At 44.7% G+C, this 26,007-nt stretch overlaps 2 protein-coding genes across 3 annotated transcripts in view; one reads left to right on the top strand and one right to left on the bottom strand.

The window, feature by feature from the left end:
- PDILT (protein disulfide isomerase like, testis expressed) overlaps positions 1-24,964 on the bottom strand; it is a 40,668-nt gene extending 15,704 nt beyond the window's left edge. For both annotated transcript variants that reach the window (XM_059154672.1, XM_059154673.1), the window contains exons 1-4: positions 24,764-24,964; positions 14,643-14,851; positions 6,525-6,731; positions 564-697 (exon numbers count right to left, since the gene is read on the bottom strand). In XM_059154672.1, the coding sequence (XP_059010655.1) occupies positions 564-697; positions 6,525-6,731; positions 14,643-14,844 (543 nt within the window). In that variant the 5' untranslated portion in view covers positions 14,845-14,851; positions 24,764-24,964. The remainder of the gene's footprint in view (positions 1-563; positions 698-6,524; positions 6,732-14,642; positions 14,852-24,763) is intronic.
- ACSM5 (acyl-CoA synthetase medium chain family member 5) overlaps positions 1-26,007 on the top strand; it is a 110,161-nt gene that overhangs the window by 54,728 nt on the left and 29,426 nt on the right. The gene's annotated exons all lie outside the window — the stretch shown is intronic.

Genomic DNA, 26,007 nt, shown 5'->3' with positions numbered 1-26,007 from the left:
AAAAGATATAAACTTGGTATCAAAATATGGCTGTAGTTGCAGCCTTCTTTCTATAACTTGAAAGAAAATTGGGGCTGTCCAAAAGTGAGATGAGACAGAAAGAGGTATGTACTCTCCCCATGTAAAAATATAATGCCAAAGTTCTGACTTCCACTGGGGGAAGGCAGGAGCCATCCTAGTTACCAGAAATGAGTAAAGATATATAAGAAATTCATTCTCCACAAGGAAAAACAATTTGCAAATTACTTATTACTCAGTGATATTCTAAATGGATCTCCACAAGATCATTAATATTATCAAAACCAATTTAATAAACATCAATTTCCTCTACTCTCTCTGCATTTCTGTCCACCTTTCCAATTAGCTTCTCCTACCCACATCATCTTCCATTCTTTCCTTCTTCATTTTAGCATTGCTGTTAACCTGGAAAACCAGCTCATTGGAAAATAAAGAATGGGTATGGCATTAACCCAAGTAAAAGACCTCTCCTTACCCCTACCCCCCTCCCAGACACAGGGCTGCTCACCAGTCAAAAAGCTACTCCCACCTCTTGACCCCAGTACCTGGAAGAAGCCGATGATGACCAAGGGCCTAGAATTCACAAACTCTACCACCTGCTGGGTGTTATTGAACAAAAATGCTTTCTGGCGAATTTGTCTTCTCAACCAAACGACCAAGGCAGTAGATTCAACCACTCCTGGAGAGAGAGACAGTTAAATAGATCTCCTATACAAGTTTCCTCTTGAACTGGAGCAAGGCCTGTTTTCTCCAAGCTTAATGACCAGAAGCATCTGGTCTTGGGCTCCTACCCATTGAAGGCCAAGGTCAGTCCTTCCTGCCCCATCCCCAAGGCATGAACTTCTTTTTTTTTTTAAGATTTTATTTATTTATTTATTTATTTGGCAGAGAGGCAGGCAGAGAGAGACAGAGAAGCAGGCTTCCTGCTGAGCAGAGCGTGGGATTCGGGACTCGATCCCAGGACCCTGGGATCATGACCCGAGCCAAAGGCAGAGGCTTTAACCCACTGAGCCACCTAGGCGCCCGCAAGGCATGAACATTAACAGCAGTAGCTAAATGTCATGGAGCACTTACCAAGGACATGGCATTGTGCTGAGCCATTTACATGTATTACATCCCTGCAACAGCTCTACCTTATGAGATATTCTTACTCTCCCCATTTTGCAGATGAGGAAATTGAGGTTAGACTTGCCAGTAGCCACCCACCATTAGTGAACCTGGGAATTAAACTCAGAAGGAAGCATACCCAGTCTTCTTTTCTATCTACCTTCCAAAGTGACAGGAAGGTAGATTTATTTTTAAAAAATGTAAATGAATGAAGTGTAAATAAAAATACCAGTTAGCTTTGTGACCTTGGGAAAATTCCGTTATTACCTGTGCTTTCAGTTCCTCAGCTGAGATGCAGATATTCACTAAGGTCATAGATCCTGGCATCCATTTCTCAGCTATTATATGGAAGGTTCCAAGCACACAAAAATCTTAGCTTTTAAAATTGGGAAACATACACCATATCTGGGGAGACCTAACAGTGTGCTAGAATTACATTAGGCTACAGATGGATATGTGTTTGCTAGGATCATCAATTCCACATGATGGTATATAATGTAAAATATTATTTTCTGTCAAAGACTGCTATAGAAGAGAATGGAGCATTTAAACTGAATGAATTTCTTCATTTGCTATTCATGCCTTCACTCATTCATTCATTTGACAAATATATACTAAGTACTTATCATGTTATCAAGTGCTGTACTTGGTCCTGGGGATGTAATGGTGAGCAGAAACAAATACACTCCCACTGTTTTGCAGTTTTCATTCTGATGAGTAGGACAGTTGTCAAGTAATTACACAAACAAGTATATAATCACACCCAAAGTAATAACTCAAAAGCAAAGTTCTATGAGCCTGTAGCAAAGATATGTGACCTATACTGTGAAGTCAAGGGGGGCTTCCTGGAGGAGATCATTTAGGAGCTGAATACTGAAGGATGCATAGGAGTTAATAAGTAGGCAACAGCAAGATTGTAACTGGACAAGGAAGAAGAGGGAGAGGTTAACAGGCGGAGCAGGCAGCCTGTGCTGGATTGCTGCATGGGGCTTGATGAATGCATGTTGAGTTGGTAAATGTACTGAAAAGGACTCTTTTCAGCATCTTCGCTTACATTTCCTAAGAACTTAGGCCATTTACAAAACTTACAATGAAGTATGTTTGCATATAGAAAGGTATACAAATTATTATGCATAATTTGGTGAATTTTTGCAAAATGAACAGACCTGAGTACCACCCAGATATTGATCTGTCAAGAGACAGATCATTTCGCAGCGCTCAAGAGCAGTCTGTTACCAGGCTCTCAGAAGTCCCATTATGCCCCGTCCCAGCTCCTCACCTGTCCCTACCTAAGGGTAACCACTATTTTAACTTCTAACAGCATGCATTAGTCTGCCTGATCTTGAACTTTATGCAGGTGGAATCACATTGTGTGTTTTGGGGCCTAGGCTTTGTTTCTTTATGAGATTCATCCATATTGTTGTATGTGCTGTGTAGCATTTTGTTGCATGAATATTCTATAATTTATTTATCCATCCTCTGTTGGTGAGCATTTGGGTTGTTTCCAGTTTGGGGCTATTAAGAATTAAATTTCATGCATGTCTCTGGGGGCACATTGGATGCACTTCTTTTGGGTACATGCCCAGGAGTTGAATTTCTGGTCATAGGGAATGCTACGTTTAGTTTTAGTAGATACCGATTAGGCCATTTTAAAAGCCACGATGAGTCAGACCCATAGAAGTTCATAGAAGGACGATGTCTTGGCCTCAAGGGACAGAGAGGGGAGAGGGGAGACTTCCTGCCGCTCCCAGATCACAGCACTCCGCCCTCCACCCTCCTGCAGTCCCCTTCGCCTCGCCTCCTGGATTCAGCCCCAAGGCTGAGTTTCTATTTTCAGTGTTCCCAGCCATCTTTCAGGAGGAAACAAGCACATATCATGGAAATAGTTCATCTTATAGGCATTTGTCTGGAAAAAAAAAATTATGTTGTAACTGCTCTGGAAGGAACAGGTTCCAAAGTCCTGAAAATACCAAAAGAGGCGAACAAAACCCCACCAAATGCATGTGAATTTCAACTGATCAGAACCATTGCTCTGATCTCATTATGTGTGGCTGTCTCCTACAGTCTGCGCTGCAGCCACACCCTCATCGTCCTGCTCGCCAGGCTTTGATGTCTCCCGGTCCTCCCTCTGCCTGGGCTGCCTTTCCTCAGTGGTCGGGGCAACTCCTCCGGCTTATTTAGTTAGAGGTTTAGACTTCTCTTATCACCCCCCCCCCCCATCGTATCATTCTCTAGGTTATGACCTGTTGCATTTTCTTCATTGAATTTGTCTTTTTCTGAAATTATGATTTTTGGCTAGCTTGCTCACTAGTGCCTGTAATGTCAGCTTATACCAGATGCTCAAGAAATAATTACAGGGTAAATGGATGAGGTGGGTGAATCATAACGTAAGCTGGCTTGAGGGAATTCGATCTTAGGCCATCTTCTCTGGGATGTCTGGGCTCTGTTTGCCCCTCTGAACCCTATGCGGCTGAGGTAGCTCTGAACTTGACAAATAGGTTGTTCCTGATTGCCTGCAGATCGGTCCCTGACCCCCTTGGGCAGGTGTCTCCGCTGGCACTTGGCTCTGAGCCAGAGGACAAGGTAACAACTGAGGTGTGAACGCTATGTCAATGATTGACTGGGGCTGTCCCTCCACTGCATATTTCCAAGCACAAGCTGTGAATGCATCATTAACTGAGGCCCTGGAGCCAACCCGAGTTTTCCTCCCTCCAGAGAGGGGGCCGTGACCAAGTTTCCCATCATCAATCCTTGGGAGACTAGAGGAGAACCAGAACTCTAGCTTTGACCCAACAAGGACTAAACCCCAACTTGCCTCCTGGGAAGGTTTTCAGAAAAGTTGGTGCAGGAGACCAGTAATGCTCTGTCACCCCTCTGAGCTCAGGGAAACTCTGCCAGGTTGGCAGAACTGACTTAGTCATCCTGTTTAGGAGATGAGAAGTTGGAAGACTGGCTCAAATTCTCTAACTCGTGTTTGTCCTAAATCTAGGCTCTGGCTCCCTCCTAGCACCCCACTGCCTCTTTCCCTAGTTGGGGGTAACACTAAAGAAAGGGAGGGATGGTCAGGCTTAGTAGAAATAGGGGCTGGCTCCTTAGCCCAAGTCAGCCTGCAGTGGGTCCTTGCAGTTCCATCCCATTCAAACTCAAAAACTATTCTGAAGAACCTAAGTGTTGCAGGCAGGCACTGTGCAAGGGTCAGAAAAGTAATGGTTTGATAAAAACATGAGCCCCACCTGCCATTTATTTTGAGTGCAGCACACCGTAGAGCAGGGGTTGGTCAATGACAGCCCATGGGCCAATTCTGTCCTGCCAGTTGATGTTGTAAATAAAGTTTTATTGGCAGTCAGTGGTTTATATAGGACTACTTTCCCGCTGTATTCGCAGAGTTAAGTAGTTAAGCTGTATTCGCAGAGTTAAGTAGTTGCGAAAGAGATTGGCCCGTAAGGCCTAAAATATTTATTATCTGGTCCTTTGCAGAAAACATTTGTGGGTTGCAGTGCTTAGTAGCTGGGGATCCTTGAGGAAGTTGCTCCACCTCTCTGTGCAGTTTCCTGTGCAGTTTCTCTGTGCAGCACCTGCCATGCTGGGTTGTTGTGACATATGTAAGGGGCCCAGAATAGTGATGGAGCACAGTAAACGGTTCAGATCCATTCAGGGCTTGTGCCTTACAATCTTGTTTCACCTCATCAGTAACCCTCGGAGGAAGATACTCCCACCATCTCCCTTTCACAGATTAGGAAAATAAGAGTTGACAAGGGGAAGCGATTGTCCTTCAGGTGTGTGGTAAGGATTTAAAGCCAGCTGGTGCCTGCCAGTTTGGGCAACCTCTTCAGAGGACCCAGGAAAAGAAGTGAAATCAGCTTCTGCTCCGTGCTCTCGCTAGAGAACAAAGAACAGAATCAGTTCTGTGAGTGAGGGCCTTGAGGGCACTAAGCACAGGTGCTATGGAACTCCTGAGGAGGACAGACACCCTGATGCGGGCAGTCAAAGGGGACTTCCTAGGGGAGGTGGTGATGCAGCTTTCCTGCATGACAGAGGGGGTCCCAGGCACTGGCTTCTACCAGAAGGGGCCCAGACAGTCTGGAAGTTGCCACATTGTCACATTTATTGCTTCAAAGAGAAGTCAGACCTCACCTGCCCGGCCCCGCCCCCTGCCACCATGGTCCCACAAGGTCCTTGGGAGCCACTGCCCTGCCTGGTCTTGTATGTAATGCGCGCTGAGGTTGACGCTTTTGCAGCACCTTCCCCTGCGAGTCTGGCCTGTGTCTCCTGCCCCCTTGTGTCCGCTCTTAGAACTGTAAGGCATACTGCAAGCCCCTGCAGGAGGTTGCTCTCTCTGGGCCCTTTTGGTTTTTGCAACAAAACTCAAACAGGCTTATTGCAGACTTGCTAAATGCCAGATGCTGCAAGACTATCTCAGTTTCCTGATTCAGTCATTCACACATATAATGGGAACATTCTACTAGCATAGTGTGGGCTGTGCTGGGCACCTTGGCATTTGTTAGTTTCATTCCATCCATCCATCAGTTTTATGGACATTTATGCATTTATATATTTAGTATTTTTAAAAATTAGGACCTACCGTGTGCCACACTGAGTCACATAATGCTACAGCATTTTTGATACCAAGATAGGGACTGACACATGTTAGTTTCTCAATAAAGGTAATGAATAAGTGAATGAATGAGTTAATGAAGTGGATGATGATAGAAGCTCCAGTGTTTGGTAGTCACCCTGTCCCAAATCTGTCTTGTTTTCTCATCTCCCAGAGCCCCTTTTCTTGGCCTGGGACCCTGTCAAAACCATTCTAAAGTAGAAGATTGTGGCGGGAGGTGAAGATTGGGGCGGGAAGTGGGAGATGGAGTTAGGATCTCACTCTCTGGTCTCTGGCAGTTTATGAGCCATGCATCTCACTATCTCACTTCATGGTGCTTCTAGGGCCCACCAGCTGAGATGTATGCTGTGGTGGAGGCAGCTATGTGTTCACCAAAATGGTATTTTCCTTATGGACACAGATCAGGGCCATATTGCTCAGCCTTTAAGTTGAGTGGGGCCATGTAACAGAATTTTGGTCAATAGAGAAGTCATGTTTGCCACTTCCAAGCCTGGCTCATGAGCACCATCAGTGGCAGTCCTCTGCCTCCTTGCCCCAACTGCTGGCTAGATATAGAGAAAATGGCAGGGGCTTCAGAGGCTCTAAGGGGAGATATTGCCGCATGCTAGAAGGCACCTGCGTCCTTGAAAAATTGTGTGGAGCTGAGCCACCCACCTCCACCCTCTGGCTGCCACCTGGGTTCTACATGAGAAGAAATAAACTCGTAGTTCTGTTAGCCACCTAAATGCTGGTGTTTGTGTTTCCGTAGCTAGCACTGCCTTGATTGATGAACAGGGACTCTTACCTTTGCAACTGATGGGTTCTGACCTGTTGCCCTCAAAAAACAGCTTCAGCTCTGGGGCCTTCTTAACATCAAACTCTTTCTGAAGTTCCTTCTCTACCGTGATGTCCACTTTGCCAAAGCCGAGCCCATTCTTGCCTTTGCCCATGATTTCCACAGCTTGGCCCAACTCCTCAGCCAGATTCCTGGATTGCTTGGAGGATGGGTTGTCTGAAAGAGCCAGTATAAATCAGAACTTGCTAGAGCCTCTCCCACTCCCCATTTCCCAAGGAGGAGGCTGGGTTTGACCAGCTTGGCTACTGTGGTCTGCTGTAGTAGATTTTTCAGAAAACATGATGCAAGGGAGGCACATGTTTCATTTAACTGGACATTTGGGAAGCACATCAGGGTTCTTGGGGCCTAGCAACACTGGAAGCCATACAACTTTGGGCAACTCATTCCAACTCTGTGAGTCCCATTTTCTTCATGGGTAAAATGAGAAAAATATTATCAACTATCCCATAGAGTTCTCAGCCAAGTAAGATTTAACAATCAGTTAATTTCTAAAAGCTTTCCGTGGATGGAGACTCCTCTCAGCACCCCTGTGGGATAGGTATGGTTATTATCTCAGTTTTATAGATGTGGAAACTGGTAGGAAGCAAAATGTCCAACTTGCCCGGGGTCCTGTGGCAGTGAAAGATATAGCCAGGATCTGGAACCACTCAATATGCTGTCTACCCAGCACTTGTAGACGACTCTCAGCATAGTGCCCGACACATGATAAGGACATAATGCATTATTATTACTACTGTTATTATTGTACAATTTTTATGGTCAGAAGTCAGAGGAGAAAGAATGAGGGAGCATGCTCGCCATCTGGTGGAAAGTTCCAGACTTACAGGCCAAATGGAGCTGCTCCCGCTGCATGAATACATCAGGGAACTCTCAAGTAAGGCAGGTCAGGTGTGGGAAGCGGTTATGAAGCTCCCTCGGAGCCTATCCCTTGGGTAAGTGGTATTAAAGAGAACTCACACACTCGATTAGGATTCCTTGGTGCCTCATATTGCTGGGCAGTGAGGTGGGGATTAGAAGTGGGGAGCCCCCTTCTGGAAAATGGCCTCAGGGAGCTGGCATGGGATTCCTGGCCTAAATGAGAGAGGACTAAAAGGCGCTCACATTAGCCTTCCCTCTTCCTGATAATACTGAGAGATTGCAGGCCCCTCCCTGCCCTGATGTCTGCAACAGGTGGGTCAAGCCAGGGCAAGGGGTCACTGATTCCCTTTCAAGTCAGAATGCATTCCCTGTGTCAGTCCCCACTCCTCTGACTTGTCTATCTGGAACACACTTGGAGGAGGTAAAAAGGAACAAGTTCCAAGTTCAACAGAGAGGGCTTTTGTAAAGCAAAACCCAGAAAGCCAGCTCCAGGACAACTGGCTCATGCTCCAGCGTCAGTCAGTACACCTGCTCCTGCGATGGAACCCGAAAGTGAATGATTGTTTTCATTAAATTCCCAATCAGTGCACAGGAAGTGAGACTTTTTGCCTCTCCACCACCTGCTTTGTCACCATCATTGTCTTCGATACCCCCCATCCATCATCGCCAGCAGGCACTGGCCTGTTGCCAGTTGCTCCGGCCCTCAGGCCTCTCCCTGGGCTTCCTTGTGGATCTGGCCCTACGTGGCTCATGGTGACTGATTGACATTGTATCCAAATCTGAATTTCTAGGCAACTTAGAGCAAGAAAAACACATGGAATGATGGTTCAAATGCTGGAGCATTTAGAGGTTCCACACACAGCCCAGTGCTCCTGAGTGTCTGCAATGAAAGTGAGAGAAATAGTCTGTGACAACAGGAATGCTGGGATCCTAAAGGTAGCCGGATAGGATCTAACAATAATAGTAATGGACATTTATGCACACATCCACCAATCCATTCATCCAGTTGTTCCTCATTCATTCCACAGATCTTTTCTAAGATTTTCCATGTGCCAGACATGGTTCTAGGGGGATTTAATAGTCAGTGGATAAAAATCCCTGCTTGTGTTAGAGAAGACAGAAAGTAAAGAAGTCAAGAAGTAAAATATGGGCACCTGGGTGGCTCAGTTGGTTAAGTGGCTGCCTTCGGCTCAGGTCATGATTCTGGAGTCCTGGAATTGATTCCTGCATTGGGCTCCCTGCTCAGCAGGAAGTCTGCTTCTCTCTCTCTCCTCTGCTACTCCCCCCCCCCCCCCCCGCCGGCTTGCTCTCTCTGTCTCACCCTCATTCTCTTTCTCTCAAGTAAATTTTTAAAAATCTTAAAAGAAAAATATTTTTTAAAAAAAGAAGTAAAATTTATGCTATATTAGATGCTAAGTGCTATGGAGACAAGAAGCAAAGCTGGAGGTTAGGAGTATCAAGGAGATTGAGTTTAAGTAGGCTGAAGGAGACCTCACCCATAAGAGACATTTCAATTAAGACTGAAGGAGGTGAGGGAGGCAGGCTTGTGGATATGTGGAGGAAGAGTTTCCATGCAGGGGAACCATAAGTGCGAAGATCCTGAAGTGCGAGTATGTACAGCATGTTTGAGGAATGACTAGAAGTCTCTTTGGCCTAGAGCAAAATGAGAAGCCTGGGGGTTAGATAGCATAGGGACTTGTTGGCCACTGAATAGATTTTGGTCCCTCTCCCTGACGGTTGTGGAAAGATACTGGAGAGTTCGGGCAGAATTAGATATGATCCTACTTACTGTTTAACTGGACTGTACTGAATATTATATGAACATTAGACCACAAAAGGGAAAGAGAGTGGATCCAGGGAGACCATTTGGAGGCCTCTGTAATATTTCAGGTGAGAGCTGGTGATGGCTTGAGCCAGGGTAGTAGTCGTGGAGGAAGTGAGAAGGGGTCAGAGTCTAAGATTTTGGAGGGGGAGATGATTGGTGATAGATTGGATAGAGAGGATAAGATGGTAGATTGGATGGGGAGTGTGAGTGAACAAGAGGAGTCAAGGATGACTCTGAGGTTTTGACAGGAGCAGCCAGATGGCTGATTGATGGTGATGATGGTGATGATGGTGATGGTGACAGTAATGAGAACAAGGTAACAACAATGACAAGTTATTGAGCACTTACTGTGCCAACCGTGTTGCTAAGTGTTACATGCATTATCCTGGGTATCCTCAGAACCACCTCTGAGTTATCTGCCGTTCCAGGTGAGGAATGTTACAGACAAGAAACAGAAGCCCGAGGTCTTACAGCTAGTATGTGGTTGGGGACGGGAACAATTCCCATGTACATTGTTGCTTGGGCAGAGTGGGCAGGGAGCCCTCTGTGGGAGGCAGAGAGCTCCTGCGAGTACAGCCTTCCTTGTGTCCTAAGCTCAATCTAGATAGAGCTCTTTGTCTGCCTGTCATATGGTAGTCCATGAACTTCATTAGGTCGTTTCATAAAACAGAGGCCGTTCTGGTGGTTTACAGCACCTGTGGTCCAGGCAGGTTGTTTTTTAAACATCTCTCTACCTCTGTTTCCTCATCTGCAGAATGGAGCTATTAATTGATCCTATACCTTAAGATGGTCCTACATAGTAAGGCAAGGTGTGCAAAGCTCTGGCACAGAAGTGCCCCCAAAACATTAACCATTATGATGGCGCAGGTGGAAAACCCTTGATCTTGCCCTGACCAGGTTCTCTCAGGGAAGGGAGGGTCTTAATGGAAATGTCAGGATCCTCAGAACATCTGGTTCTTGGGGAAAGGGAGATAAGTGTGACTAACACCACGTCATCCAACACAGGCCTGGGCCTATTGTGTGGCTCTCATGTGGGTTCGGGGGTAAGCAAATGGGACCCAGGCTCATATTAGAAGAGAAAATGGCTCTCTGAATATCTGCTGGATGTGTAGATGTGTTAATGGATAACTGACCTAGAATCAATGTTTGCCTGGGTTTTTAGTAGATAACCCCAGGTTCCCTTTTCTGAGCAACTAGTGTGAGTCAGAGGAGGGGCTGGTGGTTGGGAAAGTGAGACTATAGGGACTGGAAATTAGCTCTCAGCCCAGGGAGCTGGAGTCTGCCTTTCTTTAGACAGTGGTTCTCAATGGGGCACCTTTGGCCCTATCTGGAGACCTTTCTGGTTGTCACCACCAGAGTGCTACTAACATCTAATGGGTAGAGGTCAGGGGTGTCACCAAACATCCTACAATGCATCACACCCCCGCATACAGCAAAGAATTGTCCATCCAGCTGAAGTGTGAATAGTGCTGAGGATGAGAAACCAAGCTTAGACCAAGCTCTAGATCAAGTGTGGAAAAATATTCTGAGAATAATCCTCTCCCCATCGCATAGGGCCATTATAGTGTAAAGAGGTGCTCACAGGTGATAGAAACTTTGGGATGGTAATCAATCCCTCTGGTTCCTCAAGTGCCAGCCAACAAATTCCTCTGACCATCACAATGGCCTGAAGGGCCTAAAGGACCATACATCCTTTGGGATCTTATCTCCCACTTTTCTTCAGCGTCTCAGCTTTAGCCATCCTGGCACATTCCCACCCCAGGGCCTTTGCGCTTGCCGTTCCCTCTGACTGAATGCTCTCATCTACCAGCTATCTGTATAGGTTGCTGTCTTCCTGCCTTTAGGTCTTTGCTGAATTGTCACTTTCCCAGACCACGCTATATAAATTTATATAAATAAATTTCCCAGGCCACCCTCTGTAAATTATATAAGTTTATATAAATAAACTTCCACTAAGTCTTTGGTCTCTCTGTTGCTCTTTTTTGTTTTTCTCCATAGTGCTGTTAACCTGAAGAATACTACCTTTTTTACTCCTTTCCTCATTTGTGCAGATCATTATGGGTCAAAGGAAAGCTCATTTCATTCAGCCATTCATTCAACATCTCATGTAAGCCTACCAAGCTCAGATGTTAGTAATCAAGAGGTAAATGAGATTTGGCCCTTGTCCCCCAGGGAGCCCACAAGCTTGAAAGCAGTTTCAGTACAGTGTGATAAATGCTATGAAAGGGAGGGTCCAGGGGGTTGTATCAGCATAGAAGGCCTGCTAGCAGTGTAGGTGGGAGTGAGTGTGGACACAGCCTCCTGACAAGGTGGCTTCATGAGCTTAAACACCACAATCCAGGCGAGGAAGTGTAGGAAGGACACTGTGGTCAGAGGGAATTGTAAGTGTAAATGTCCTGGGGCTTGAACCAGTGTGATCTGTCTGGCAACCACAAATTACTCCAGAGCTAGAACGTAGCTCTCATGTGAAGTGGGGAATCTGGCCAAGCAGATGATTCTTTAGCCATGTTAAGGAGTTTGGAGTCTTAGAGAATCACTGAGGGTTTTTAATCAGGAGGTGACCCAATCAGACTTGCTTTTTAGAAAAAAGAAATTTCTGGGTGTGCTGTAGGGATAGCTTTGGGGGAGATGGGCAGATGCTCTAGGGGGCTGTTGTGGTGTTTGGGGTGGGAAACCCTGGCTGGAACGAAGGCAGTGGCAAGGGGCTGGGAAAACTGGAGATTGCAGAGGGCTTTAGGAGTGGTTTCAATGGGGCCTAGTGACAAGTTAGATGGAGAATAGAGAGGAGTCAAGAATGACCTTGAGATTTCTGATTTTGACATTGGGTAGAGAGAGCTGCTGTCAGTTAAGGCAGGGTGTGAGACAAAGCAAGTTATAGGGATCAAATAAAAAATGCTGAGTTCTTATTTTGAGCACATGTGGAATTTGAGACACGTGAGGAACACATAAGAAGTAGTCCCGCCGACCACTGGCTCTTGAGCCTGGAGTCCTCAGAGAGCTAAGAACGTAGACAGCCGCTAAAGATTTGAGAGTTACTATACAGTATGTCCCTGGGACGATATTGGAAAAATCCTTTTTGTAAGGAGCCTGTTTATTCCCAGGAAAAAAGAAAATTTATAATGCTTTCTCCAAGTAATTAGTTTTTCCAAAGGTCACTTTAGAAGGCCTGCCAGTTTTGGAGAACTCATTTTGTTTTAAACCATATATTGGAAGGAATCAGATACTCAAATGTAATGAGCCTGAGTGTCTCTTTTAGATAATAAAATCTCTGCTGGTGTTTACTGCTTTGAAATACCGGCTAGTGGGAATGCTTCAAGTTTCAAGTATTCAAATTGGTTTTCATTTAATGTCATTAAAGAATGTAGAATTGATTGGTTCTCTCTGTAGCACTAGATTCAGTGTCAGTCCCCAAGTTATGTCAGTTAAGGCTGTGAAGAGCCATGGGCTCCCCCTTCTGCCCTGATTAATACAGTCAGGGGCAGAGGTTTGCATTCTCATGCAAACAGGACAGGTTCCTCTGTCTCATCCACCTGCTGCATCGTTTTTGGAGGGTAAGTGTGTGTTGACATGTGCGTTGTGTCATGCACAGTGTGTGGCTCTAGTTCCTTCAACATCAAGGGGCCAGGATCAGAGATTAGGGCTGCAGCAAAAAAGAGAAGATGGATGTATTCTTCTTGGATCTCTGATCTGTGCTAACCATTAGCTTACAATTCTGCAGCAGGCAGAGGAGACCTGCAGGTTCTCAGTTCTTCCCGGAAGGGAACCATGAAACAGATGTGTGGGTGGTGGATAAAGGATGTGGGGAATCAGCTTTAGGAGGCAGTCAGCAAACCGGAAAGGCCTGCCCCACTCATAGGCTTATGTAAAGAAAATGGCCCAAACCAGATCACCTCTACAAGGTCTTGTTCCATAGGCTTGAAGTAAAATCCAGCGTGCACCCAGGCATAGTGAAAGAGACCATTAACAGCCTGGGCTACATAGAGGTCAGAAGCTTGGAACTGCTGGGGTGAAATTTTATGCATCAGGCATACTCTGTGTGGGATGGAAACAAAAATGACCCGGTCAGATTTTCCCTTCTGGGAACCATCAAGGTTAAGGGCACAAAAAGAGTATTTTTGTTTCATGTTGCTATAAAGCGGCTACACAAGCCAGCTGAGGCGGCTTTGGGACCCAGGACAACCGAGTTTCTGAGATTGTCGCATACCCAAACTCCCCCACTGACATGACACCACTCAGAGAGATTGTACCAATTCAGAAGGGACGAGAGGCCTGAATTTCAGATGGGGGATACACACTCAAATGCTACAGGGGTGAGGCCGGGTCTGTAACCGTGTGGGGTTGGCTTGGTAGGGATGTGGCAAACTCACTGGCATGTTTTCTGATGAAAAGGAAAAATCATTACTCAGTTCCAGCTATTTGTCACTTTGCAAGAATGTGGGCCTGTGCCTCTAGATCTTGTTTCTTCAAGAGCAGATGTAAATTCAACTTTAATTGTGAAATGTCTCAATTTTTAAAACACTGTATGGCCCATACGTAATCCCCATCCTGGGCATCTTCAGTCCATGAGCTGCCTATTACATCCTTGATTTCGAGGTTATGGGAAAGAGGAGGAGCCATAAAGACCTGAGAAGTAAGCCAGAGAGATCAAAGGGAACCAGAAGACAGTGAGCTCATGGGCACCAAAGGGTAGAGGTTGTCAGGTTAGGGCTCCAAAGGGAAAGGCGAGGACTGACAAGTTCCTATTGGCTTTGGGAACCAGGTGTCCTTGGAACATTAACCTGAGCAAACAGTCCATAAATCAGCCCCAGGCAGGAAATTGTTGGCTCTGCTGCCCAGAAGAGAAAGCTGTTCCTCGTGGTTTAGTGTCAGGAAGAATTTATACCATCCGGCTGCCTCTCAGCCAGCCCGGCTTCAGGTTGTGTTTGAATCAAAGGCTGTTTCAAGGCTCCTGTAAAGTGCAGTGTGATTAAGGCAGGCATTGACTGCATATGCCTGGTCTGCATTTGAGCATATGAGATAATTCTTGGATTTAAGTCCTCATTAGCCAATTCTTTATTCCTTGAAGCTGAACCCAGTCCTGCCTGACAGAAAGTTGATGATCTGTCTTGTGCCCCAGTGCCATAGCAGGATGAGGACTCATTTACTGGTCATCTCCCATGTGCCCAGGCTAAAGTGGCAGTGTAGTGTCTTGTAAATTGCTTAACCTCCCTGGACCTTAGTATTCTCATCTGGAAATTGAGATTGGGAGTATATACTTATTAAGTATGTTAATAATATGTGTTCTTGTGTGTTAAACAATATGTCAAACTCTTCTGGCTGCCAGGAGCAAGGAGGCAGATCTCACCCCACCCCTCACCCACCACTGAGGAGTGGGGGACACTCACGAAAAAGCACCATGAGGAAGCGGGTCTGGTTCAGCATCTGGGTCAGGCCAGCAGGTGTTAGCACTAGCAGGTTGCCTTCCTCCACGATATGCATGGGCTGGGATATGTTGATGCTGGCTTCCTTGATGTCCTCCTCTGGCAAGCCCCAGACAGTGGAGATGCAAAAGGCCACGAGCAGCAGGGACATCCATAGCAGCTTCATGGTTATCCTTCAGGAGCACAGAGAGGAACAAGAGCCCATATCAGCATAGGTGGCACGGCACCATGTCATTACTTCTCCCCCCAGACCTTCCCTGCCTACCCAGTTTATGCATGGAGAACATGGCCTGAGCATGGCCCACTCCCTCCCTAGTAGTCCCTGCAGCTTGGCAAGGCACTGGAAAAGAGACAAAGTGTCAGCATAAGCTCACTCCCTGTGTAAACTGCATAGGGATAGCTCAGAGAAACAGGGCTCCACTCAGAGCAGTAAGAATCCAAATTGCACACCAGCCACTTGAGCCCACTGGCTCCCCAGACAACAGGTGAGACTTTCGGAGAGATGAGTCCCATTCCAGAGTCCTAGGGTAAGCCTCTGAGCCTCAGAGATAACTGGTCCAATTCCCCATTATGGCCTCTGCTTCATGCTCCTCCAGCCCCCTACTTGAATGCCCTCTTATGGTGGGAAGCTCACTACTTCACTTCCTATTCATACACCTCATTTGATATTTGAACAACTTTTCTCAACTGTTGATATTTTAAAAATCATAACTATAAATCACACTTGTAAAAATCCCAAGTAATACAATGAAAATATGTTAAGTAGAAAATAAAATCTCTCTCATAATCTCAACTCTGAGAAACCTATTAATAGTTGGAAATGAATTCCTACACATGTTGAAAATTCCAAAATAAATGCATACTATTTGAGTGTATGATTTTAAACATATATGGAGTCAGCTAATGCATATTGGTCAGCATTCTGTTTTTCTTAATAATACGAAATATATCCTATATATGTGAAATATATCCTATATATGTCTTATAAAAGTACATTTTAGATCTATGACATGATTTCTGTTCTAATTCTTTACTTTTTATTTTATTTTATTTTATTTTTTTACAATTTTTAACTGTTAGAATGGTCTGGATCAGAAGCTTCCTTTCTGACTTTACTTAATTATGTCTTCCCGAATAATTTAGAGCATAGAATCACCTCCTCAGATCTTCATAAATACTCCTCAATCATAGAGCTGTTTCTCCATGTAACATAGACTGTATGAGTGTCTTAAATAAGAAGACCTATAGCAGTATTCTAGGTCACACCTTCATATTAAATTTATGAGGATCTTCATTTCTTTGTTGACTGCTGTAGTCTAGCACCTGGCATTGTGGTAGGAAAATGAACAAGTGGCATGAATAAATATGTGAATGAATGAATAAACACTTTATAATTGCCTGGGAAATTGTCAAACTATCTGAAGGTTTTTAAAAAATAGATCTAGTGTAATTTTTTGGCCTAAAATATGGAGAATTGGGGCCAGCTTTAAAGCTAAATTTTGTGAGTACCTATATCTTAACATTCTTGTAATGTGCCAGACACTGTTCTAGTGCTTTCCACACTGTCGTGTCTCTTATGACAACCCTAGGAGGTAAGGATAGTACTATTGTAATCCTCTTTTAATGAGGATAAAATAAGGTACAGAAAGGTTAAATCATTTGCCCAAGATCACACAATTAGTAGGTGTAGAGGCCATATCTGTTCATTTATTTAATATTGTTTAAAATGGGGAGGGTATGTGCTGTTGTTTACAAAGGGGAGGGTTAGTGCTGTGAAGTGTGTAAGCCTGACAATTCACAGACCTGTACCCCTGGGGCTAATAATATATGTTAATAAAAAAACTAAAAAAAAAAAAGAAATTCTTTATTTAAATTCAGTTTAGTTAACATATACTGTAATGTTAATTTCAGGGGTAGAATTTAGTGATTCATCATCTGCATATAACACCTAGTGCTCATTGCATCAAGTGCCCTCCATAATGCCCATCACCCAGTAACCCCATCCTCCCCTCCCACCTCCTCTCCAGCAACCCTCTGTTTATTTTCTCCAGCTCAGTGTCTCCTATGGTTTACCTCCCTCTCACGTTTTTTCCCCCTCTTCTCTTCCTCTATGTTCATATGTTTTTTCTTAAGTTCCACATATGAGTGAAATCATATCTTTCTCTGACATATTTTGCTCAGCATAATGCCCTCCATTTCTATCCGCATTGTTGCAAATGGCAAAATTTCATTCTTTTTGATGGCTGAGTAGTTTTCCAGTTTATATATATAGATATATAGATAGAGGTATACACACACACACATACACACACACAGTATTCCATTATACATACACACACCCCACATCTTATTTATCCATTCATCTGTTGATGGACATCTGAGCTCTTTCCATTTCTTGGCTATTGTGGACATTGCTGCTATAAACATTGGGGTGCAGGTGCCATTTGAGGCCACTTTTAGGCAGACAGCCTTGAGCAATGGAATATAGACAGAGACCATAGCGACCCCCTGGCTGAATACAGACAGGCCCATTAAATGACCCACCTCAGAATATCCATAGGCCCTAACTAATCAATGGGCTCCTTACAACCAGACACAGTTGCCAAACAAGAGGGAATTCCACGTCGCCCTAATGCCTCATATTTCCTCTTTATTTTTTATTTGTTTATTTTTAAAGATTTTATTTATTTATTTGACAGACAGAGATTAGAAGTAGGCAGAGAGAGAGGAGGTGAAGCAGGCTCCCTGCTGAGCAGAGAGCCCAGATATAGGGCTCGATCCCAGGACCCTGGGATCATGACCTGAGCCGAAGGCAGAGGCTTTAACCCACTGAGCCACCCAGGTGCCTCTCATATTTACTTTATAAAAACAGCTCCCACCCACTGCTTCCTTGCAGACAGCCTCTTCTCTGCTGTCCTGCCCACTGCTCCCTTGTGGTGGTGTATTCAGTAAATTTGTCTACTTTGTCCTGCCTTAGCTGAGTCCTTTCAACCCCTATGCCGCCAGCTTCCACCCCCTCGTCACCCCACATTTGGGGGCAGGCATTTTAGCTACAGATCCATGCCCTAACCACAGTGATATCCTGCCTCTCTGTGGCCCCTTGGTGGCACAGTAGGTTAAGTATCTGACTCTTGGTTTTAACTCAGGTCATGATCGCATGGGTCATGAGACTGATTCTCGCATGGGGCTCTAAGCTCAGCACAGAGTCTGCTTGTCCCTCTCTTTTTCCCTCTCCATCTCCCCTCCCACATGTGCATGCCCTCTAAAATAAATAAAATCTTTTTTTAAAAAATGGATGCCGTGAACAGTATTGTGAGACGTTAACAGAGGCTCCCCACCCTGATACCCTTTACCTTCCATCATTGCAGGGCTGAGCCTGCAGCAGAGAACAGAATCAGATTTTTGATTTGGGGTTGTAAAACCGGCTTTTGAAACTCATAGCAGGAATCAGGCAGTTACTTGAGTTACAGAAATGGATTGTGGGTTTTTTGTTTTTGTTTTTGTTTTGAAAGAAAGAGGTTTTGAGTCCCCCATGGTATATGCTCTGAATGAAGTGTTTTTCAGGAACTGCGGATGAGATCAAATGCTGTAACAAAAGATGCTCCATTGCTCTTATTTTATTGCTCAGGAAATTCCAATTGTTTTGAGAGCTGTGAGCCAGGAATTATGGATGAAGACCAAATCTAGATGAGAAATGTATTTGGTCATCTGAATGCCCAAATATATATTCCTTACGTTAAAACAGAAAAAGAAAAAAGTCCCAAATTGAATAATTTGAGCCCCTCCCCTTGCCAGTGGCAAACAAGACTCAGTTATAGTTTCAGCTTATCCCAGGAATATAACCTTACAAAAGTTAACATGAAATTTCTTGTTTAGCAAGATAAATTTCTTGCTTAGTAAGCAAGTAACAAATTTCTTGTTTAGTAAGATAATCTGCATGATGAAAAAAACCCAAAAGACAAACAAAATCTCTGCCTTTCCCTTCTCCCACAAAACAAGATGTTCTTGCCTGAAAAAGTCCTTCCTTTTGCTAATATCTTCCCCCACCCTCCTGCCTATAACCATCTTCCATTTTGTACAACCCCTAGGGGCATCTCTCTACTGGCTGGATAGGATGCTACCCAATTTGTGAATTGGTTAATAAAGCCAATTAGATTTTAAAATTTACTGGGTTGAATTTTGTTTTCTAACACTTAAAAATCGAAGTATCACAGGGGCCCTACCCTGTTTCTCCTCTGCACTGAAACCCCAGCTTCAACTCTCTGCTGACCATTGCTGACCTAGTAACGTGCCAGCCCATAATGCTAAGTACCTATCACCATGTATGAAGCTAGTATTTGAGCTTTACACATACCATCTTGTTAATCATCACAGCATGTCTATGAAGTAGGTGATGTGGGAAGCAAAGGCAAAAGAAAAATTAAATTTCTTTACTACTTATAGTCCATTCATTAACCAGGTCTTGAAACAGTGACATTCCTCTAGGAACTCAGCTGCCTTGGTGTTAATATTTTACGAAGGACAAAGGCAATCTTAGCCCAATCCCAGGGTCCTGTCGAGCCTAATTTAATATACAGAAATTCCTTTGGAAACGTCCTTTATCTCTGCCCCCCAGGATACGTGTTGAAAATCCTCCTCCAAGCATATGACTCACCGGTGAACATCTGAAGGGTCTCATGACTGAGGTTTTACTAGATAGTAATAAGTGATCTTTTCCTAACAGTAGCTAGCCTCCTCAAGGTCCTGGAAACCTTGCTTCCAAAATTCGTTTGACACTTAAGCTATCCCTAACCTTCTCCCAGCTTGAAAATATATAATTGATCATTCCTCATGACCCCAGGGCAGCTCGTTTCTGCTGATGGGTTCTGTCCCCATGCTATAATAAAACCACCTTTTTGCACCAAAGACGTCTCAAGAATTCCTTCTTGGCTCTTGGCTCCAAACCCCATTTCTTGTATCAGTAGGTAAAATTATGATGCTCCCTTCATGAAGGTGGAGATTTTTACAAGACGACCCAGCAGGCAGATGGAAGGAACACATGGGCTCAGGTGCATCTAAGCCCAAAGTCTGTGGTCTAAACCAGAGTCCAGCAAACTGGCCTATGGCCAAGTCTTGTAAATACGGTATTACTGGATCACAGCCATACCCATTCTTTTGGTATTGTTTGGCTGCTTTTTATTACAATGGCCAAGTTAAATAGTTGCAACAGAGATGATATGTAGGCCTGCAATGCCAAAAATATTTGTTATCTGGCACTTTCCTGAAAAAGTTTGCAAACCTCGGGTCTAAGTCACCACACCACACTGCTCACATGCCCTCGCCTTGCACTCCCCCCTCACATCTTGGACTCCTTCAAGTTTGTGAGTTTACTATCAGAGCTTAGCGTCTCCATCTGTAGACTGCGTGAATAATGCCTGCCTCTCAGGGTAGTTGCAAGGATACGATCAAGAACTTGTGCTCCAGTAGCTCTTCTTGTCCCGGGATATACATTTATCTCACTGGGAGCTTTAAAAAGCTTAAAAAACGGTACTGATGCCAGGCCTCAAGCAGACGTTAATTCAGAATCACTCAGGGTGCAGCCCAGTTATCTATATGTTTTAAAAGCTCCCCAAATGGTTTTTTTTAAAACTTTCTTTTGGAAAAAATATTGTATGCAAAAATAGGGAAAACAGTTAATGTGCCCTAACATACCTGTCACTCAACTTGGGTTACTGTCACTGCCAGTCTGTCTTAGTTGCATCACTCCCTGTCCAGGACTATTTGAAAGCCAGTCCATGTGTTACATTAGTTCATCCATAAATAATTCACTATGAATCTCTAAAAGATAGAGTTTGGGTTTTTTTGTTTTGTTTTGTTTTGTTTTTTTAAAGATTTTATTTATTTTTTTGACAGAGAGAAATCACAAGTAGATGGAGAGGCAGGCAGAGAGAGAGAGAGGGAAGCAGGCTCCCTGCTGAGCAGAGAGCCCGATGTGGGACTCCATCCCAGGATCCTGAGATCATGACCTGAGCCGAAGGCAGTGGCTCAACCCACTGAGCCACCCAGGCGCCCCGATAGAGTTTGTTTTTTTAAAAGATAACCGCCATACCATTGTCTTAGTTAACAGGATGAATGATAGCTTCTTTTTTTTTTTTTTTTTTTTTAAGATCTTGTTTATTTATTTGGCAGACAGAGATCACAAGTAGGCAGAGGGGCAGGCAGAGAGAGATGGGGGGGAAGGGGAAGCGGCTCCCCGCTGAGCAGAGAGCCCGATGTGGGGCTCGATCCCAGGACCCTGGGATCATGACCTGAGCCGAAAGCAGAGGCTTTAACCCACTGAGCCACCCAGGCACCCTGAATGATAGTTTCTTATCAAATATCCAGATAATGTGAGAATTACCCTAGTTATCTCATAATTTAAAGAAATTGGGATCCATATGAGATCCATGTGTTGTCGTTGACAGCCCCAGGTAGTTCTTACAGTCTGTAGGTTGAGAACCACACAGTCAAATAAATCAACCCAGGTGAGTCATCCAGCTAGAGTGAACAGTAAGTCATCTAAAGGTCAGCCAGGCCAGTCACAGCTACTGTTGGCTCCCCATTGCATTCTCTTCTCAGGCTTTTGACAGGAATATTCCTGCATACAGATGGCCAATAGACAAATGAAAAGGTGTTCAAAACTGCTCATCATCAGGGAAATACAAATCAGAACCACAATGAGGTATCACCTCTCTCCTGTCAGAATGGCTAGAACCAAAAAGACAAGAAACAACAGATGTTGGTGAGGATGTGGAGCAAAAAGAACCCTTGTACACTGTTGGTGGGAATGTGCACTGGTGCAGCCACTGTGGAAAACAATACAGAGTTTTCTCAAGGAGTTAAAACTGGAATCACTGTATGATCCAGTAATTCCACTAATGGGTGTTTACCCAAAGAAAACAAAAACTGTAATTTGAAAAGATAATGTACCCCTATGTTTACTGCAGCATTATTTACAATCCAAGATCTGAAATCCACACAAGTGTCCATCCATAGATGAATGGATAACGATGATGTGGTATACACACACACACACACACACTCTCACACACAAACAATGGAATATTAGCCACAAAAAAGAATGAAATCTTGCCATTTGCGACAAAATGGATGGCTCTGGAGGGTAACATGCTAAGTGAAATAAGACAAAGACAAATACCATAGAATTTAACTCATACGTGCAATTTAAGAGCCAAAACAAATGAATAAACAAAGAAAAGGAAACAAAAACAGACTCTTAAACACAGAGAATAAACAGATGGTTCCCAGAAGGGAGGTTGGGGGGGGGGGGATGAGTGAAACAGGTGATGGAGATTTAAGAGTATTCTTATCATCATGAGCACTGAGTAATGTGTAGAAATGTTAAATCATATTGTACACCAGAAACCAATATAATACTGTATGTTAATTATACTTAAATAAAAATAATATATAAATAAAAAACTGAAGAATACTTATAAAAAAACAAACAGGGATGCCTGGGTGGCTCAGTTGGTTAAGCATCTGCCTTTGGCTCAGGTCGTGATCCCAGGGTCCTGGGATGGAGTCCCATAGTGGGCTCCCTGCTCACCAGGAAGCCTGCTTCTCCCTCTGCCTGCTGCTACCCGCGCCTGTGCTCGCTCTCTCTCTCAGTCTCTCTGACAAATAAATAAAAATCTTTAAACAAAGAACCAAACAAAAAGAGTATTCTCAGTGGTTCCTGATCAGTTCATGGAGATGGGGCAGTGGGAGGCCCCAAGGAGGTAGCAGGTTTCCTGCTAACCTGGGCAGAAATGAGTACAAGCCGAGAAGGCCTCCAGTGATTGAGCCTCACACGGAGACCAAGCCCCCCAGCTGGCGGGGAAATCCCTCCATGGTCAGACTCCTGTGGACCCTGGTTGACAACTCCTATTCATTCACTCATTCGTTCATTCATTCATTCACTCATTCATTCAGATATATATAACAAGGTCAAATATATCTTGAGGTCTTAATAAATACATGCTAAGTACCATTCCAGACACTGGAGATAGAAAAGTAAGCAAAATAGACAGTACCCCTTGTGTTCATGGAGCTTACACTCTGCAAGAGAGGAACATAGCAAGTGAGATAAAGAAATAGAATATATTAGATATTCTAATATATTAGATATGTCAGATGCTGATGAGTGCTAAGGAGAAAAAGTCCATCAGGAAAGATTTGAAAGTGAGAAGGTGAAAGGGGGCACTTTGACATTTTAAATACGGCGATCACAAGCAGCATCACTCAGAATTTGCTGTTTGACTTGTTAAAAACAAGACGACAGGCCCCAAATGGAGTTACTTGTGGTGAGTACCATGTCACCTAACGGAGACTTAACTTAATTACAGTCTTTGGCTCTCCAGAAATGGAATATTAAACCACTCAGTCAGGAGTCACCTGATCGGCACTAGCTAGATCATCTGCCACCCCCTAAAGGAAAGCGACCTTGTAATTACCAAGGAGACTTTTTGTCTGGTGTAACTTCCTTGTTCCTGCTCCCTTCAGCTATAGAAGTCTTTAGTTTTGTACAGCTCCTCGGAGCTCCTTTCTGTCTGCTAGATGGGATGCTGCCTGATTCATAAGTCATTGAACAAAGCCAATAAGGTCTTTAAAATTTATTTTGTTCAACACACTGAAGGGAGCAAAGAAATGAACTGTATGTATTGCTGGGAAAAGGGTGAGAGGGGGCAGGTTCTTTCTCTTTCTCCCGGCTTCCCCCACCCCCTTTCCACACACGGCCCCTTGCTCTCTCTTCCGAGACCATCTCTGGCCACAGATCAGCTCATCACATGGATCCCCCTCAAACTCTGGACCCCATTCTGGTTCCAACCCCTGTCACTGTGCCCTCAGCCTCACCTGGACCCCTGTCCCTGCCCAGGAACCCAGCCTCTCCCTGCACCCACCCCTCTGGCCTGACAACATTGGTGGCTCCTCTGTGTCCCTCTGGGAAGCTCTCAGCCCAGCCACACACATTCCAAGCCTAGTTCTGGCATCTCTAACCAACCCCCCACATGCAGAGGAGTGCCATGATAGGAAACGTTTATGATTAAGAATAAGTAATAGCAGCTAATACGGAGAGGCTTTGCTACCAGCTGCCAGTGCTCTGAGCACTGAATGTCTCCACCACCAACAACTCCCTGTCCCGGCCACCATTGTCTCTGGTCTGGTCAGAGTAGTGGCTTCTTCTCTGCTTAGTCTTTTTGCCTTCCCCCAATCCATTCCTCACATAGAATTTAGAGATTTCCTTCTAAAACATTGCTGAGATCACACCGCTCTCTGATGGAAGCACCCAGGGGCCTGCCCTCACATGCGGTCCGCTGACATCCCTGCACCCCGTCATCCTCACTCTCTGACCTCAGTGCTCTGCTTTCCCTCCCACTCACAGCGTGTCCGCCACGCTGGTTCCTTCCCTTTCTCAGGCACACCCTGCCTGGGACCTTTGCTTCTGCCTGGAACACCCTTTCCCTGATCTGCAGCCCTTTTTGGTTATTCAGGTCTCAGCATAAATACCAGTCCCTCCAAGAAAGGGTCCTCCTATATGGCTCTGTCTTCCTACTGCCACCTCTGCCTCTACCACTCTTGGCCACATTACCCGTTTGCTCCAAATCTGGTTTTATTCTTTCTGAGTAGTTATCGTTTGTGTTTCTAAACTTCTTGATATAAGTGCCTTTTTTCACAGCTGTTTCCCCACCTCCTAGAACAGTGCCTGTCCAAATCTGGAGCTCAGTGAATGTGTTTGAATTAATGAATGAACAAATGATCTAATTTAATTCTCACACAAACCCTAGGGTCAATTTCAGTGATTCTCAATCATGACTGCACCTTAGGATCTCTTGGGGAAACTCAAAAAAATACTGATGCTCAAACCCAAACATACTAGGTTCTAATTTCATTGATATCTATGGTTTGAGTCTGGGCATCTTTTTTTTTTTTAAAGCCTCTTAGGTAATACTAACATGTAGCCATCTACGCAGTAAACCACACTGTATTTGTAACCACCTTGGCAGAAGCAAGGCAGCCCAGCAAGGCCCTGTGGTCAGAATTGCCATATTCACTCAAGCCCATACCTGTAGGAAGCCTGGTTACACTCGGGCCTGCTAGTGACTTGAGGACGGAAGTCAGGTCGTGGCCTGAAGAGCAGGCTCCTAGCTTCCCTTTGCAACCCAGAAGGACCCGCAGGCAGCTGAGTGTTCTGAAGAAATCCAGAGGCAGAAATGAAATCCGTCCTTACTGGGCACGCAGGGACTGCAGCAGACTGAACCACAGTGTTCCAAGTTCTGGGATTCTCCAGGGTGGCCCTGGAGAAGAATGGTTATTGTTGGGTAAGAAGGCCCTGACCTGCCTGTGTCAAAGGACAGTAGTGGGGCTGGAGGTCACAGGAGGGCCAGAAACAAATCACAGCCTGGGATGCCGGGAGGGGCATGGTAGGGTGGGCTGTGAACTCGGTGCCTAAACATTAGAATCTGAGTCCCAGCTCTGTTCCTCTTAGCTGTGTGGCCTTGGCCATGTCACTCACTCTTTTGGAGTCACATTTTCACATGTAAAATGGTATAGCTCATAGGGCTGTTGAAAGGATTAGCCCAGCTAACATGAGCCAAGTGAGCCACAGGGTACCCGGAGGGCAGAAAGTTGGCCCTTGTCCCACCTCCTGGTCTCTGTCCCACTCCCTGTTGCAGCCACACTGGCCGCCTTGTCATTTCTCCAGTATGACTGTCACATTTTCATCTTAGGGATAATTGTGATTTCTTCTGCTGCCAGCTCTAAACCCGGATGTATTCAGGTTCACTCTCTTAATGTCCTGCAAATATCATTTTGCTCAAATACCACCTTCTCAGCCTGGGTCTTTCTTATTCCTTTGTTAAAACCATTAACTTGTCCAGCTCACTCTTGGGTACTTTCTGTCTCTTTCTAGGCTTTATTTTTCTTCACAGAACTAATCACCTTCTAAGTTCCATATAATTTACTTGGCCTAGCAGGTAACAGGTGCTCCAAAATGTTTGTTGAATGACAAAATAAAAGGCAGTTATTGTTATTATTAGCATCATCATTTTTGTCAGTTTGTAGCCCCAAGTTCTGTGCTGCCTGATTCTTACCAAATACTAATGGACAACAATGATATTGAAATCAGGCTGCCTGAAGAGCAGGTCATCTGTCCATCCACCTTCCTGAGAGTAGAGATTGTATCTTTAGTTCTGACTGCAGATTTGCAGATGAGAATGTTTGCCTGGGACCCAGCAGAAGCCTGGGCATTGAGGGGAAATGGAATTTGAAGGCCAAAGAGGTGATTTTCTGTGGCCACACTTGGTGGGGA

This window comes from Mustela lutreola, chromosome 17 (assembly GCF_030435805.1).
Source record: "Mustela lutreola isolate mMusLut2 chromosome 17, mMusLut2.pri, whole genome shotgun sequence".
NCBI classification, from domain to species: Eukaryota; Metazoa; Chordata; class Mammalia; order Carnivora; family Mustelidae; genus Mustela; species Mustela lutreola.
The sequence above is the reverse complement of the archived record's forward strand: the minus strand, read 5'-3'. Positions and strand labels throughout refer to the sequence as shown.